At 33.2% G+C, this 16,787-nt stretch overlaps 1 protein-coding gene across 1 annotated transcript; it reads left to right on the forward strand.

Annotated features, from left to right (window-relative positions):
• The first annotated feature begins 591 nt into the window (after positions 1-591).
• Positions 592-4,934, forward strand: LOC130803006 (laccase-22-like). The gene is made up of 6 exons (XM_057667148.1): positions 592-740; positions 1,399-1,550; positions 1,837-2,081; positions 2,542-2,676; positions 2,792-3,718; positions 4,383-4,934. Exons 1-6 carry the CDS (start codon positions 657-659, stop codon positions 4,511-4,513), a joined length of 1,674 nt encoding a protein of 557 aa, XP_057523131.1. The 5' UTR covers positions 592-656; the 3' UTR covers positions 4,514-4,934.
• The last annotated feature ends 11,853 nt before the right edge of the window (positions 4,935-16,787 follow it).

A 16,787-nucleotide genomic window follows, 5' to 3' on the forward strand; every position in this document is an offset into this window, starting at 1 on the left:
GTTGAGATTCAAACCCGTGAAAGCTTGTCACGCTAGCTCTGATACTATGTCAAGGAACCAATGTAACTAAAAACTTAAACTAATAGTTGAGGCTCCATATAATATGTTATATTATCTAACAAGTAACAACTAGAAGAAGAAATATTAGTAGTATATAGATACTGTTTGTCCCTTTGAATTTGCCCCTTCAACCAATATATATCAGATTTTTTTGTCAAATGGTACAAATTTTAAGAGATAGAGAGACTAATAAGTAAGTCTCATACCGTAAAAACAGTATGAAAATCTGCAATGAAACATATGGATATGTAGCAACTTTATGTAACATGCAAGAAAGCTTCAATGGTGGAAAAACAAACAACAACTATAATCAACAATATGAATGGCAATTCATTTACCTACCCAAGTAAAATGACATTGCATCTCATTTCTAGTCATCTTTGGTGTTGTAGAACGACACCATGCATTCCATACTTATTAAGTGTTCGATTTATTGATTTTTGGACTATTATAAAATCACAAGGAACAAACATATATATAATATAAATATATATACATATATATTATATAAATCAGCCAAGGAATAAATATTTAATTCAAGAAGATTGTAATTACAAAATTGATAAATATTAAAGATAGAAAGAGAATAATTAATAATGGAAGCTTGGATTCGAGCTTTTGTTTTAATTTTGTTGTTTCCAACATTTTCAGAGGCTGTGGTTAGGCATTACACCTTCAAGGTACGTGATTATTTACACGCATGAATTTTTTTTATTGGGTAAGATTGGGGAATTCCTTATAGATATATATGTAAAGGTATGAGGGAGTAATTTATTTTTTTAAGTATAGACGTGAAAATAGAATTATTGTCGTAAGAGTGAAATAAAAAGTATTCGACTTCGAGATTAGCTTATGACTCTCGATTCACACGCATGTATTTGAGTCATGTTTATATTGTTGGCTAAAGCACCTTAAAAATAAAGACATTCTAAGTAGAAAAACCTTAATTGAAGTTGGTAGTAGGAATGTAAAGTTGATCTTGAGCAATTTTTGTGCCCTAACCAACTTAATTCAAAATTTGAATCATTAATCTCAAAATACAAAACAGCTTTATGTGTCTTTGAAATTGATTATCCTCTTTTCATAAAAATATTTCTCAAAGATATGTTAATAAAAAGTTTTAGGTTTGAAAATATTAATTTAAATTCGATTAGTATATAATTTTTCTAATAAATAAATAAAGCAATTAACTTGGACAAACCAAAAAAATATATAGACAGAGCGAGCATAAATATAAAAATATAAAACCCTATAGTATGTAGTCCATGCATAAGGGGCCATGTAAGAGTTAAATTGTTTGTGATTCATAAATTACATATTAACTTGTCATATATGTAGGTGGTCATGAAGAACTATACAAAGCTTTGTTCCACCAAGTCCATTGCAACAGTCAATGGCAAATTCCCAGGACCAACCCTTCGTGCTAGAGAAGGTGATAATGTTCTTATCAATGTCATCAATAACATCAATAGCAATGTCACTATACATTGGTAAGACTCTAAGTTAAACATTTCATTATCGATCTCAATGCCGTTAAATAACCTTGTTAGTGATAACAATAATAAAGAGGTTTTTTTTCCGACATATTGACTTTTAGTAGCAAATATTATGTACAACTTCACATGAATAAGAACTATACATGATTTAATAAACCATATAATAATCTATATATTCCGAAACCAAAGAATTAAAAATCTTTGGTATCAAAACACGAGGGATCACCAATAAAAATTTATAATATTAATTTTATTAACAAATTTTATACGTATTTTATAGGCATGGTATTCGACAACTCAGAACAGGATGGTCAGATGGTCCAGCCTATATAACACAATGTCCGATACAGCCTGGTCAAAGCTATCTTTACAACTTCACCGTGACAGGGCAAAGGGGCACACTTTTATGGCACGCACATATATCTTGGTTAAGATCAACTCTACATGGAGCCATTGTTATTTTGCCTCAGAAAGGCACCCCATATCCTTTTCCAAAGCCTGCCAAGGAAAAAATTATTGTGTTAGGTAAGAATACATTATTTTATTATTTTTCATTACTATTTATTTGTATACACATCTTATATTATTAATTACATTATGACTAATATGTCAATTTGTTTTTTCATTGTTTATCCATCACTTTTAATTTGTATTTCATTTTATCGGTCTATAAATTAACTAAATTACATAGTTAAGTAGGATACAAACAAGTCTTGTATGAGACTGTTTCACGGTGAAACGGTCTCATACAAACAGCCTAAATCATTTATATTTAGAAAAAAATAGTACAAAACTAAATCTAAACTGTATTTTTTTAATAGATTAAAATTGGACCAACTTATATTAAGTTGTACATCTTAAGGTAAGACGGTCTTAATAAAAAAATTTCCTATACTAAAAACTAAAAGTATAGAATAGTATTGTAATAGATGTATTTTTTTAAAAATTATTAAATATTTATTTGTGGATCTGCTTTATATCGCAGGGGAATGGTGGAAAGCAGACACAGAAGCAATAATTAATCAAGCTACACAATCTGGTATGCCACCAAATGTGTCTGATGCACATACAATGAATGGTTACACAGGACCTGTTCGAGGTTGTTCAGTCTCTTCTAAGGGTACGTAATACCTAATATTATAAGTTTTAACTAACACATTTATTTATCTTACAACATAAATTATTTAAAATATTTAACTTAATTAATTTTTAATGATTCATTCATATTTGTACAGGTACATACACGTTACATGTTGATCATAACAAGACTTATTTGTTACGTATTGTCAATGCTGCAATCAATGACGAGATTTTCTTTAAAATCGCTAGTCACAAATTTGTGGTAGTAGAAGTTGATGCAAGTTACACGAAACCCTTCACTACGGAAACCGTCTACATAACTCCCGGTCAAACTACTAATGTTCTTCTTAAGACGGATCAATCCCCTTCAGGGAAATATTTAATTGCTATGTCCTCGTTCATGGACGCACCTGTAGCAGTTGATAACATAACAAATTACGGTCTCTTGCGTTACAAGGGAGGCCACCTTGGCTCACCTCTCGCCCTCACCTCAATGCCACTTATAAACGCTACACAATCTCAACTAAAATTTATAAATTCTCTCCGCAGTTTAAATTCGAAAAAATACCCTGTAAATGTCCCTTTAACCATTGATCATTCCCTTTTTATGACCATGGGTGTTGGGGTTAACCCTTGTGCAACATGTCTAAACGGTAATAAACTCGTGGGTACACTTAACAATATCACATTTGTTATGCCGACTATCGGATTACTCCAAGCTCATTATTATAAAATAAACGGAGTTTTTACCGATGATTTTCCAGCTAACCCTATTACGACTTTTAACTACACTGTAGCAAATTTTACAGGCGGTTTAGGCACGTTAAATGGTACTAAGGTTTATAGTTTGCCTTATAATTCTAGTGTACAAGTTGTGTTACAAGACACTAGCATCATTGCACCTGAAAGCCATCCAGTTCACTTGCATGGAACCAATTTCTTTGTTGTTGGAATGGGGATTGGGAATTATGATGCTAATAAGGATCCTATGAACTTTAATCTTGTGGATCCAGTTGAAAGGAACACCATTGATGTACCTACTGGTGGATGGACTGCTATTAGATTTCGAGCTGATAATCCAGGTATTCTCGTGTTATCTAATGCAGTATAATTAAAAATTATAAATAGCTGATATTAGTATAATTAATTTTAGGACGAATAATTAAACAATAAGTACTCGAATTAAATATAAAGTAAATGTTTCATTCAGGTTTGCATATGTTATCTATTATTTTCAGGAATTGATTTTAAGTGAGTTTGTCAAATGACTTTTTGATTGCTGGTTTTTGGCTTTTAGTTTGTCAAAAAGTAAAACAAAAAAAAAGGTTTTGCTAGCTAAATTATTGACTTTTAAACCAAATTGTTTTTTAACCTCTTTTTCCTCTAATAAACAATCAACAATTAATTTTTACAAAACATTTTAGTAACAATTGCATCAAACAACTAACTTAGGAGCTAAAAAAGGTCGTTGTCAAACAAGTCAATAACCATCAACCCGCAACAAGCTACGTGTAGGGGCTGGCAAGGGCCTAACCTTTACAACTAACCCATATTTACAGTCTACTCTTGCGACTTATTATTCAAGTTTGGTTTGATTATATATTATTCCTCACATATATTTTTCTAAATTTTTTTTTCTTGACTTTACTTCAGTGGATATTGCTCCTTAAAGAGTTAAAGTTATTGGATTGAATAATAGTTTGTTTTAAAAAAAGATATAAAAAAACGTTGAAATAATGCACGCAGGTGTTTGGTTCATGCATTGTCATCTAGAGGTACACACTTCATGGGGATTAAAGATGGCATTTTTAGTAAAGGATGGTGATGGTCCAAATCAGTCTATTATTCCACCTCCTAAAGACCTACCTAAATGCTAATCACTAAATTATAAGATTATTTCTTACTTTAAAAAAAAAAAAGGTACCCAAAGAATCTTTAATGTTGGATTCCTTTTGATTATTCTCATTGGATAGACAAGATTCTTTGGAGATTCTTTGATACAACCCAAAAAAAAAAAAAAAAAAAAAGATTTTGGAACTTTTGGGTGTAATCAAGTTCAACAATAATGACTGATGATTTCTTGCAAGAGATTTGGGTTTTGAAGTTCGAAGTGTCAAAGTATCAGCTCCAATGCTTTAGGAGAACAAAATAATGAAACTTGAATAAGGCAGGCTTATATTATGTAATAATGCTTTTTTTTTTTTATTTTAGATATTTTATGGTAATTTATGTAAAATTTCTGCAATGTTTTATGATCACACTCAACAGTTATGCCTAATTGTTTGCAAATCTCTTTGCGTCTATTCCGATCCGTTTCAATAATATTTTTCTAAAAAAACTTGTACTATAAAAGTGAGGAATGTTAAAATTTATTTCTTTAAATCGGTGTTAAGTAACCAACTCAATTAAAAAGTTTAGACCGGTGGTTGAGGCATATAAAATATGTTATATATTCTAACTAGAGGTGTCCAAAACAAACTCGACGAACTGATATTTACCCGACCTTGTAATCAAAATTGACTTGACCCGACTTCAAAATGAATTTAAAATATATAAAAATCAATGTGGACACAAGACCCGATTATAAACCGACCCAAAACTTTTAACCCGAAATCAACCCAATGACCTGAAATCAACACCTTTAACTCTAACACACTAGAAGTGTGGCCCGCAAACCCTTGATCTCTTGTCAACGTTGTCTTTTGATAACATATTAATAATTTAACTCAACTAAAAACTTAAGTTAATGAGTGTTGGCCTAATCGAATTTATGTTGATAAAACGTCAGGATATGTGCTTGTTGGCCTAATTGAATCTAGGAAAATTCCTTGAAGATACTACTCCTATCAGCCAAATTTTCTTTTTTATTCTCACTCACCCTTTTTTTTTCCACCTTTCCCTTAAATACCAATATATCTATTTTTCTATCAACTACCAATTAGACAACTTTCATGGAAGTTGGAGGAGAATACTAGATGCTTGAAATCTCAAATTGTTATTTGTCTAGAAGAATGAATTAAACATATTTTTCATTTAATTTGGTTCAATAAATTTATTTTATTCGTATTTTTGAACATGAGATGTGCACTTTTGCTCTTTATATACTTTTTCCTATTTCTAATTATTCTATTATAAAATCCTATTATATTTTCAATTTTCCAATTTCCTACCATTTAACAATAACGCAAAATAATTGTAAAATACACCAAGTAAACATGATTACCCTATACAGATGCATAAAAATTTTGTATGACATCCACTACAAATAACTATTGAAATAGCTATGGAAAAAAGTGAGGGAAAGTGTTGGTCGTCAGTGGTAAACGAGGGCGACGGCAAGGTGAGGAGCACAATTGGTCGCTAGGTGGAAAAAGTTATTGGCAACGAGCAAACTGGTCGCCAGTTAGTCGCCAGCGGCAGTATGTTTTTTTGTTTTTATTTTAATCTTTTGCGCATACAGGACGACGGGCATGGAGGTTGCCATTTCGTCGCCAAACCTAAGTGGGCGACGGCTAGATTAGTAGCCCTTTGGTCGCCATTGTTCGTCCGTATTTTTGGAATTTGAATTTGAAAAATGGCGATAGGTTTGTAATCGCTGTGTTGTCGCCATATTTTGTATAAATAAGACGCATAATTGTTATGGAGTGTATATTTCGGAAACCAAAGAATTAAGAGAGGTTAGTGATTTACTTATTCTATTATGTAGCTTGTTTTTTATATTCACATGAGTTGTTTTATTTATTTTTATTATTTATATTTAATTTTTATTGTCATTAATTTGATTTAATTTTATTATTTAATTAGTACATATTTTATTTCCTTTGTTATTTACATGAGTTTTTTTTATATTTTTTTATTATTTTATATTTTATTTTTATTGTCATTAATTTGCTTTAATAATTGCTATTAGAATAATTATATTATTATCATATATTGTTATTTTCAAGAATTGTTTTATATATTTTTATTGTCATTAACTTACTCTATTAATCAGTTGAATAATTATATTATTATATTATATATAGGTGATAAAAATGAATTTTAGGCAAGAAAGAAGTTGGATGTACAACCGACGAAAAAGTGAAAAGTTTAGTTTAAGATTTATGAGAGGGTTGGAAGAGTTTTTAGATTTTGCTCATACAAATAGCATGAGTTCTGAGATTAGATGTCCTTGTAAAAAGTGTAAAAATTATTGTTATAAGGAACCAGATGAAATAAAAGAACATCTAATGAGAAGGGAGTTTGTTGAAAATTACTATGAGTGGGAATATCATCAAAACACAGAGGTAGGCACAACATCTGATGTTGTAGCGGTAGTGGGAGAGCAATCGTCAAACAATCCAAATCCATACTCACAGATGGTGCATGATGCAGTAGCTAGTGTATTTCCAGACACTTACCATCAGTTTCTTCCCTCCCAGTATGATGTAGTATCAGTAGATAATGAACCATTGGTACACGTTGACGAATATCTAAACCCTCAGTGTTGACAGTTCTTTGAAATGTTAAATTCTGTAAATAGTCCTTTATTTGAAGGTTATAAAAATCACACCAAGATGTCTATTATTGCTTGACTTACAAACTGAAGACAGACCATCGTCTCACTAAGAGGTGTTACGACGATATTTGTGCTATTGTGAACGAAGTGTTACCAGAAGAGAATATGATGGTAAACAACTTCTATGAAACGAAAAAACAAATAGCTGCCCTTGGATTACCCATTGAGAAGATAGATTGTTGTCCTAACAGATGTATGATATATTGGGGGAATAATGCGAATGCAACTTGCTGTTATATTTGTGAAACTTCTAGATGGAGAAGGAACAATAAAGGTGATAAGGTTTCGCGGAAACAATTTCATTATTTCCCTCTGGGCCCCAAATTACAAAGATTGTATGCTTCAGAGGCAACAGCTAGGCATATGAGGTGGCATGCAGAGCACCGCACTAAAGATGGAGAGATGATTCATCCATCCGATGCTGAAGCGTGGTTGGCATTAAACGACATGCATCCAGACTTTGCAATGGAGACTCGAAACGTGCGGCTTGGTCTGTGTACAGATGGTTTTAACCCCTTTGGAAGTTCGGGTCAACAGTATTCATCGTGGCCTGTCATTGTCACACCATACAATCTTCCGCCATGGATGTGCATGAAGAAGCCGTATATATTCTTGACCGTGATTGTCCCTGAGCCGAGTAATCCAAAGCACAACATTGACTTATATCTTCAACCACTAATACAAGAGCTAAATATGTTGTGGAGGAGGGGATTTGTACATTTGATGTGTCAAGAAAGGAGAATTTCCAACTGCGAGCAGCTTTAATGTGGATGATCAATGACTTTCCAGCTTATTCGATGTTGTCTAGGTGGAGTACTGTGGGCCGATATGCTTTCCCTTAATGCATGGATGATTCACAAGCCTTCTACCTTACGCATAGCAAGAAGATGTGTTGGTTTGACTGTCATAGAAGGTTTTTAGATAGAAGTCATCCTTACAGGAGAAATAGAATAAATTTCGGATCAGGCCTTGTTGAGAAAAGAGATCCACCTATTATTCGGACTGGACATGAATTACTTGATGAATTAGACCTGTTTGATTTTTTAAGAGTCAATGAAGAAGATTCACCGTAACATAATAAGGAGGTTAGTAAGTATACTGCTGGATAGAAGAAGAGGAGCATATTCTGGTGAAACAGTTATAAAACGTCTTTGTTAAAAATTTATTATTTTAATACGTAAAATGAATTTGTCATTCTAAACAGTAAAATTTTACTACGATTTTTAGGTTAGTTTTATTATTGTAGGGACCAAATAAATTATACGACGAAAAATATGGGTGTATTACACATCTCATATTTTAATGAATAGCTAGATTTCTTACAATGACTTAATGTTTTTATTTCCTATATTAATTTATGATTAAATATAAAAATATATATAAAATAAAAAAAAAAAAATAATAATAATAATAAAAAATAATAAATCTAAAAATCTGGAAGTTGGCGGCAAAGACTAAATTAGGTGGCATAATTCCTATCTAGCCTTATCCTAATTTTTTTAGATGGCATGTTAATATAAGTTCTTATCCTTATCACTTTAATTTTTCTTGCCCATGAAGAATAAGGAAAAATAATAAAATAACAAAAATCTTGGCCTATTTAAATGCATGCCATGGGTTAAAAAAAAAAAAAAAAGAAAGGGAAGGAAAAAAAAATCAGAAAAATTTATTTCCAAAATATAAGTTAATTCCTACAAACGTCAAGCCTACAAACATCAATTATTGTAATTATCTAAGGTAACCTACAAACATCTAATATCTTTTAAGCTAATTTCAGTATTTTTATGTTCAAATGATGATGGAAAAATATTGGTTTGATTGCTTTGTTTACGTAATAATATTATTAAGTGATTTTTAATAAAAATTAATCATGTTTATATTTGATTTAAAAAAAATATATGTTAATATTGTATTTATCTAATGAGATTACAAAAGCATGTTTTGTATGTTACTAATTTATAAAATACGAGTCTTGAAATATTGTTGATCTCAAAGAAAATCAATTGAATTATTGTTTTGTTTTATATTGAAATGTTCGACATGGAAAAATGTCCGTTTTTGGGAATTGGCAACGGATATTTATATCCGGATTATTGTGAAATCCTATAGCTTGATAATAGGTAATGGTTATTCGGATCGGTCTCGAGCCCCCGATCCCGTTTCGTTCTTGCAAGAACCGTATTTTCGGTGATGACGATCACCCGTGTTCTCAGGATTTAGATCAAGCCTACTTCCTGACGGTCCATATATTCCCACGTTTTAAAATGCTGTTAAATTATTGATTTAATATGAGTTTTGAATAAATACGTTTGGTATATAAAGTTTTGTTTGTTTCGCAAATGATATCATATTTCTCATTTGCCGTATGGTTTCGCCATTGACTTATAAAGTAATAGCCGTATTTTAATTCGTTATGAACTAAAGGTTCATAACCGTATTTATGTCAAAATCAGACGGTCATTTAAAAGAACTTGGACTTGTTTATAAATGTATTAGTTTGTGGGTTACTCAACAATTCAATTGTTGACAGTTTTATTTCCTTTTTTTTTTTATGGACCTATCTCTTATGGGGGATAGATCCACTTTCAGGTTGCCAACCTTAGTGTGGATGGATGTGCTGTTTATTTTGTGTAAGATGTTGCGATAGCGAGGACATCGTTTTTTTTTTTTTGAAAGTTAACTTATCATGATATTTTGACAAATCATGTGTTGTAAAAATTTTAAAAGAATTTAGATATTTTATAATGTATTAACTTAGTCTATAACTGGTTTGTAATTAATTGTATTACAGCTATGTAAAGTTTTTTTTAAAAAAATGCTTTGATATTGGTTGCTGTGGCTATCGGGCCACAGGTCGGATTCAGCCCAGGCTTATATAAGTCTTCCGCTGTGCTTTGTAGACAATATTATTATATTGTTTACGCTGGTTTGGGCTGTTTCAATTGGTATCAGAGCCTGGTTGTTTCTGGAGTACTCGAATCCTCATATTCGAGTACAAAACTTTTGAAAATAAAATAAATGAATTTCGAAAATTCGAGAGAGCACGGTAGTCGTGTCTTAGGGTGTAACCTCTGAGAATCGGATGGTATTAATGTGACTATGTATTGTATGTGTGATGTGTAGCGTTTTTTATGGGCTAAGGAAATCTTGAAGTTTCCTTACATGTTGTAAATCCTCTTTTAGTAAAAGTCAGGCCGAAGGCCGAGAGTTAAGTCTGGATTATGAATTTGGAGCTTTGAAGTTTGGTGAAAGGAGTTTTAAAGGATATTAAAGTTAATTTGGGAATTTTTCGTTTGAATCTTGATTGGTGGATTTACTTGATTTTATGTGAAATATTGTGTGATTATTTACATGTCATGTATAAAAAAAAAAAAATAATAATATATATATATAAAACGAGAAGGAGTGAACAATGTGTATAAGTAAGTTTGACCAGGCACACTAAACCATTAATAGTAAAGTGTAAAGTTTACGCTATCATGTTATGAGTAGAGTTCGTAAGTGATTTCTATCTTTCCTTCTGTGAATAGATAAACGCTATGCCTAGAGGCCGTGGTCGACAATTATCTATTGAGGTTGAAGGCTGTAGTATGGATTCTCAATATAGAAGGTTGGAGGCGACAAATGAAAGGTTACTCAAAATTCTGGAGGATCAGAATCGTAAGAGTGAACTGGACCAAGAAAGTGAATTGTTTAGAAGGCTTGGAGGGCATAGACCACCATTTTACAATGGGGAATCTGACCCGGTTAAGCTAGAAAACTGGATTGACCAGATAGAGAAGGTTCTAGAGGTTGTTAACTGTCCGGGGGATCTGATGGTCAAGATTGGTTCATTCTATCTTGAGGACACTGCAAATATGTGGTGGAAAACCGTGAAGGCTGAAGGGTACAACATTAGGATAACCTGGGAAGAGTTTTTGGTAAGATTAAGGACTAGATTTTATCCTATCTCCCTTCAAAGGAGAAAGGAGGGTGAATTTCTCACTCTATCACAAGAGAAAATGTCAGTTTTAGAATACTCAGCCAAATTCATGGAATTATCTAGGTTTGCGCCTGATTTCGTTGCAAATGATCGAATGAAAGCCTCGAGGTTCTTTGAAGGGCTAAATCTGAACTTGCAGAAGTATGTTACGAAGTACCGGGACTTCCAGGATTTATTTGACAGTGCTTTAGAACAAGAGAGAGTTCAGGAAAAGAAAGATAGGTTGAGCCGAGAGAGGGGGAAACAAGTAGTGTACCCATCTAAGAAATTGAAAACCGAGGGCCCCAAATATCAATACCAGAAATCCAGTGTTAAACAAACCTGGAGTAGAGACTTGACCAGACAACAGAAGAAAGAAATCTGGGTGTGTCCCAAGTGTAGTCAAAAACATTATGGAGAGGATTGTCAGGGTAAAAGGTTGTGTTTTACTTGTGGTCAACCAGGTCACATTACTAGGGACTGTCCTAAGGGAGGTAATCCAAATAAAATTCCACTTGGAAATAAAGGAGGAAAGTTTAATAACAATCAGAGGGTGGTAGGTCGAATGTACGCTATGGGAAGTCAATCCGAGTTTCCTGATGAACGTGAACCTCAAGGTAATGTCATTTCTGGTGTTCTTAAAGTTTGCAATCAATTAGCTTATGTTTTATTCGATACCGGTGCCGATTATTCTTTTATTTCACATAAATTTCTTCAAAAAGTAAAATTTCCCCTTAGTTTTGTAAGCATAAATTTAAAAGTCGGAATCTCTGATGGATCCCAATTTTCTTGTAATAAACTCTATAAAAACTGCCCTATTGAGATTTCTCCCCAAATTTTAATCGCGGATCTAGTAGAATTTGAGTTGTGTGAATATGATGTCATTTTGGGTATGGATTGGTTAAAAGCCTATAGTGCTAAGGTTGATTGTCGAAGAAGAATAGTAAGTTTGAAGTCTGTGGATGAAAGTTGTGTAATTTTCAAAGGTAGAGAGCTTAAACCAAGTCAGAGGTTGTTCTCACTTTGTAACAGTTCAATAGAGGGTTATTCAGAGGAACTTGGGTATTTATGTTATATTTTGGCAGAAAGTGAAGGAGAAAAGCAGGACTTGAAGAGTATCCCTGTTGTTACAGAGTACAGTGATGTTTTTCCTGAGGATTTATGTGGCTTACCACCTAAGAGAGTGGTCGACTTTCACATCGATTTGATGTCTGGAGTCACACCAATCTCTAAGGTACCTTATCGCATGGCTCCTGCGGAAATGGCCGAGCTAAAGAAGCAATTAGATGAGCTCTTGAAAAAAGGATACATAAGACCCAGCGTGTCTCCATGGGGTGCACCAGTTTTGTTCGTCAAGAAGAAAGATGGTACGATGAGACTGTGCATTGATTATCGAGAATTGAATAAGGTAACAGTAAAGAACCGATATCCTTTACCGCGCATTGATGATCTTTTTGATCAATTAAGAGGTGCAGAGGTCTTTTCCAAGATTGATCTTAGGTCAGGGTATCATCAATTGAGAATAGCTGAGTCAGATATCCAGAAGACTGCATTTAGAACTCGGTATGGTCACTATGAGTTTGTCGTTATGCCTTTTGGATTAACAAATGCACCTGCGGCGTTTATGGACCTTATGCAAAGATGTTTCAAGGAGTACCTCGATAAGTTTGTGGTTGTCTTTATAGACGACATCCTTATCTACTCGAGAAGCAAAAAGGAGCATGAGGAGCACTTAAGGATAATACTGAACATGCTTAGAAGAGAAAAACTTTATGCGAAGTTTAGCAAATGTGAGTTTTGGCTTGATCAGGTCTCATTCTTGGGTCATGTAGTCTCGAAAGAAGGAATTTCTGTTGATCCAGAAAAGGTGAAAGCTATCATAGAGTGGCCTGCACCTAAAAATGTACATGAAGTTCGAAGTTTCATGGGTTTAGCAAGTTATTACAGAAAGTTCGTAGAAAACTTTGCCAGTATAACCCGACCAATCACACAACTGGTATGTAAAGACAAGAAGTTCGAGTGGACTTTTGAATGTGAGGCGGCATTCTTGGAATTAAAGAAACGGTTGACAAGCACTCCAGTGTTAGCCCTACCGGATAGCGAGAATGAGTTTGAGATTTTCTGTGATGCCTCCAAGGAAGGCTTAGGGTGTGTTTTAATGCAGAAAGGTAAGGTAATAGCTTATGCAAGTAGGCAATTGAAGATTCATGAGAGGAATTACCCAGTTCATGATTTAGAATTGGCTGCTGTAGTATTTGCTTTAAAACTATGGCGCCATTATCTATTTGGGACTCCGTGTAAGATTTTCACAGATCATAAGAGTCTGAAATACATATTCACTCAGAAGGAACTGAATATGAGACAGAGACGGTGGCTTGAATTTATTAAAGATTATGAAACCGAGATCCTTTATCATCCTGGTAAAGCGAATAAAGTTGCAGATGCCTTAAGTCGAAGACCTTATGGTGGATTACATTTCATGAGAAGTTTGCCGAGAGAGTTATGGTTAGAAGTTCAGAAGATGGGTATTGAATTGGTGACTTCGGAAGAAGAAGTTCAGGGAACAATCAATGCGATATCCATGAGACCTACTTTGTTTGATAGAATTGTGATGAAGCAGCTTGAAGACCCATACTTGGTAGAGTTGATGTTGCGGGCTAGAGAGGGATCTACCACTGAATTTCAGTATGATGAAAATCAAGGATTGAAGTTTAAGAAAAGGCTATGTGTTCCCGTGGATGCTGAATTGAGGAATGAAATTCTTCACGAAGCTCATGCTAGTTCTTACTCAGTACATCCGGGTCGCGATAAGATGGTTAGTGAAGTCAGGAAGTTGTTTTGGTGGAAAGGGTTAAAGAAAGATGTAGCTGCATTCGTGTCACGATGTCTGGTATGTCAAAAGATCAAGTCAGAGAGAAAGAAAGAAGCTGGATTGACGCAACCACTAGATATACCTGATTGGAAGTGGGATTCCATTTCAATGGATTTTGTGGTTGGTTTGCCAAGGTCAAGGAAGGGTAATGACTCCATTTGGGTTATCGTCGATCGATTGACGAAGACTAGTCGGTTTATTGCTGTAAAAACAACTTGGTCGGTAAAACAATTAGCTGAAATCTATGTTCGAGAGATAGTCAAATTACATGGGGTGCCCAGAACTATCATTTCCGATCGGGATTCTAAATTCTTATCTCATTTTTGGAAAGAATTACAAGGAGCTTTCGGAACAAAGTTGAGTTTGAGTACTGCTTTTCATCCGGCTACTGATGGCCAAACAGAAAGAACTATTCAAACCTTAGAAGATTTGTTGCGATCTTGTGTGCTGGAGTTCGGAACTGATTGGGAATCAAGATTAGCATTGGTGGAATTCTCCTACAATAATAATTTTCATTCGAGTATCAAGATGGCCCCATATGAAGCTTTGTATGGGCGCAAGTGTAGAACTCCTTTGTGTTGGGAATACCTAGACACCAATATTCCTACAGGACCGGATTTGATTCAAGAAACAATGGATCAGGTAAAAATCATTCAGGGTTTAATGAAGAGAGCTCAAGATCGTCAGAAGAGCTACAATGACAACCGCAGGAGAAAGCTAGAATTTGAAGTCGGTCATAAAGTTTTCTTAAAAGTTTCTCCAATGAAGGGCGTGAAACGGTTTGGAGTGAAAGGAAAACTAAGTCCAAAATTCATAGGGCCATTTGAAATCTTGCGAAGAATTGGAGAAGTGGCTTATGAATTGGCATTGCCGCCAGAGTTGGATGGGGTACATAATGTCTTCCATGTTTCTCAACTGCGCAAGTATGTGTATGATCCTTCGCACATCCTAAGCTACGAACCACTGCAAGTTGATGAAACTCTGAGTTATGAGGAAAAACCATTAAAGATTCTTGATCAGCGGGTCAAAGAGTTGAGAAATAAGTCAATTCCCTTAGTGAAAGTCCTGTGGACTCACCACGGGGAAGAGGAAGCGACATGGGAAAAAGAATCTGAAATGAGAAGTCGATATCCACAATTGTTTTAAAAGTATGTAAATTTCGGGGACGAAATTTCTTAAGTAGGGGAGAATGAAACAGTTATAAAACGTCTTTGTTAAAAATTTATTATTTTAATAAGTAAAATGAATTTGTCATTCTAAACAGTAAAATTTTACTACGATTTTTAGGTTAGTTTTATTATTGTAGGGACCAAATAAATTATACGACGAAAAATATGGGTGTATTACACATCTCATATTTTAATGAATAGCTAGATTTCTTACAATGACTTAATGTTTTTATTTCCTATATTAATTTATGATTAAATATAAAAATATATATAAAATAAAAAAAATAATAATAATAATAATAATAATAAAAAATAATAAATCTAAAAATCTGGAAGTTGGCGGCAAAGACTAAATTAGGTGGCATAATTCCTATCTAGCCTTATCCTAATTTTTTTAGATGGCATGTTAATATAAGTTCTTATCCTTATCACTTTAATTTTTCTTGCCCATGAAGAATAAGGAAAAATAATAAAATAACAAAAATCTTGGCCTATTTAAATGCATGCCATGGGTTAAAAAAAAAAAAAAAAAAAAGAAAGGGAAGGAAAAAAAAATCAGAAAAATTTATTTCCAAAATATAAGTTAATTCCTACAAACGTCAAGCCTACAAACATCAATTATTGTAATTATCTAAGGTAACCTACAAACATCTAATATCTTTTAAGCTAATTTCAGTATTTTTATGTTCAAATGATGATGGAAAAATATTGGTTTGATTGCTTTGTTTACGTAATAATATTATTAAGTGATTTTTAATAAAAATTAATCATGTTTATATTTGATTTAAAAAAAATATATGTTAATATTGTATTTATCTAATGAGATTACAAAAGCATGTTTTGTATGTTACTAATTTATAAAATACGAGTCTTGAAATATTGTTGATCTCAAAGAAAATCAATTGAATTATTGTTTTGTTTTATATTGAAATGTTCGACATGAAAAAATGTCCATTTTTGGGAATTGGCAACGGATATTTATATCCGGATTATTGTGAAATCCTATAGCTTGATAATAGGTAATGGTTATTCGGATCGGTCTCGAGCCCCCGATCCCGTTTCGTTCTTGCAAGAACCGTATTTTCGGTGATGACGATCACCCGTGTTCTCAGGATTTAGATCAAGCCTACTTCCTGACGGTCCATATATTCCCACGTTTTAAAATGCTGTTAAATTATTGATTTAATATGAGTTTTGAATAAATACGTTTGGTATATAAAGTTTTGTTTGTTTCGCAAATGATATCATATTTCTCATTTGCCGTATGGTTTCGCCATTGACTTATAAAGTAATAGCCGTATTTTAATTCGTTATGAACTAAAGGTTCATAACCGTATTTATGTCAAAATCAGACGGTCATTTAAAAGAACTTGGACTTGTTTATAAATGTAATAGTTTGTGGGTTACTCAACAATTCAATTGTTGACAGTTTTATTTCCTTTTTTTTTTTTATGGACCTATCTCTTATGGGGGATAGATCCACTTTCAGGTTGCCAACCTTAGTGTGGATGGATGTGCTGTTTATTTTGTGTAAGATGTTGCGATAGCGAGGACATCGTTTTTTTTTTTGAAAGTTAACTTATCATGATAT

This window comes from Amaranthus tricolor, chromosome 16 (genome assembly GCF_026212465.1).
Source record: "Amaranthus tricolor cultivar Red isolate AtriRed21 chromosome 16, ASM2621246v1, whole genome shotgun sequence".
Classification (NCBI taxonomy): domain Eukaryota; kingdom Viridiplantae; phylum Streptophyta; class Magnoliopsida; order Caryophyllales; family Amaranthaceae; genus Amaranthus; species Amaranthus tricolor.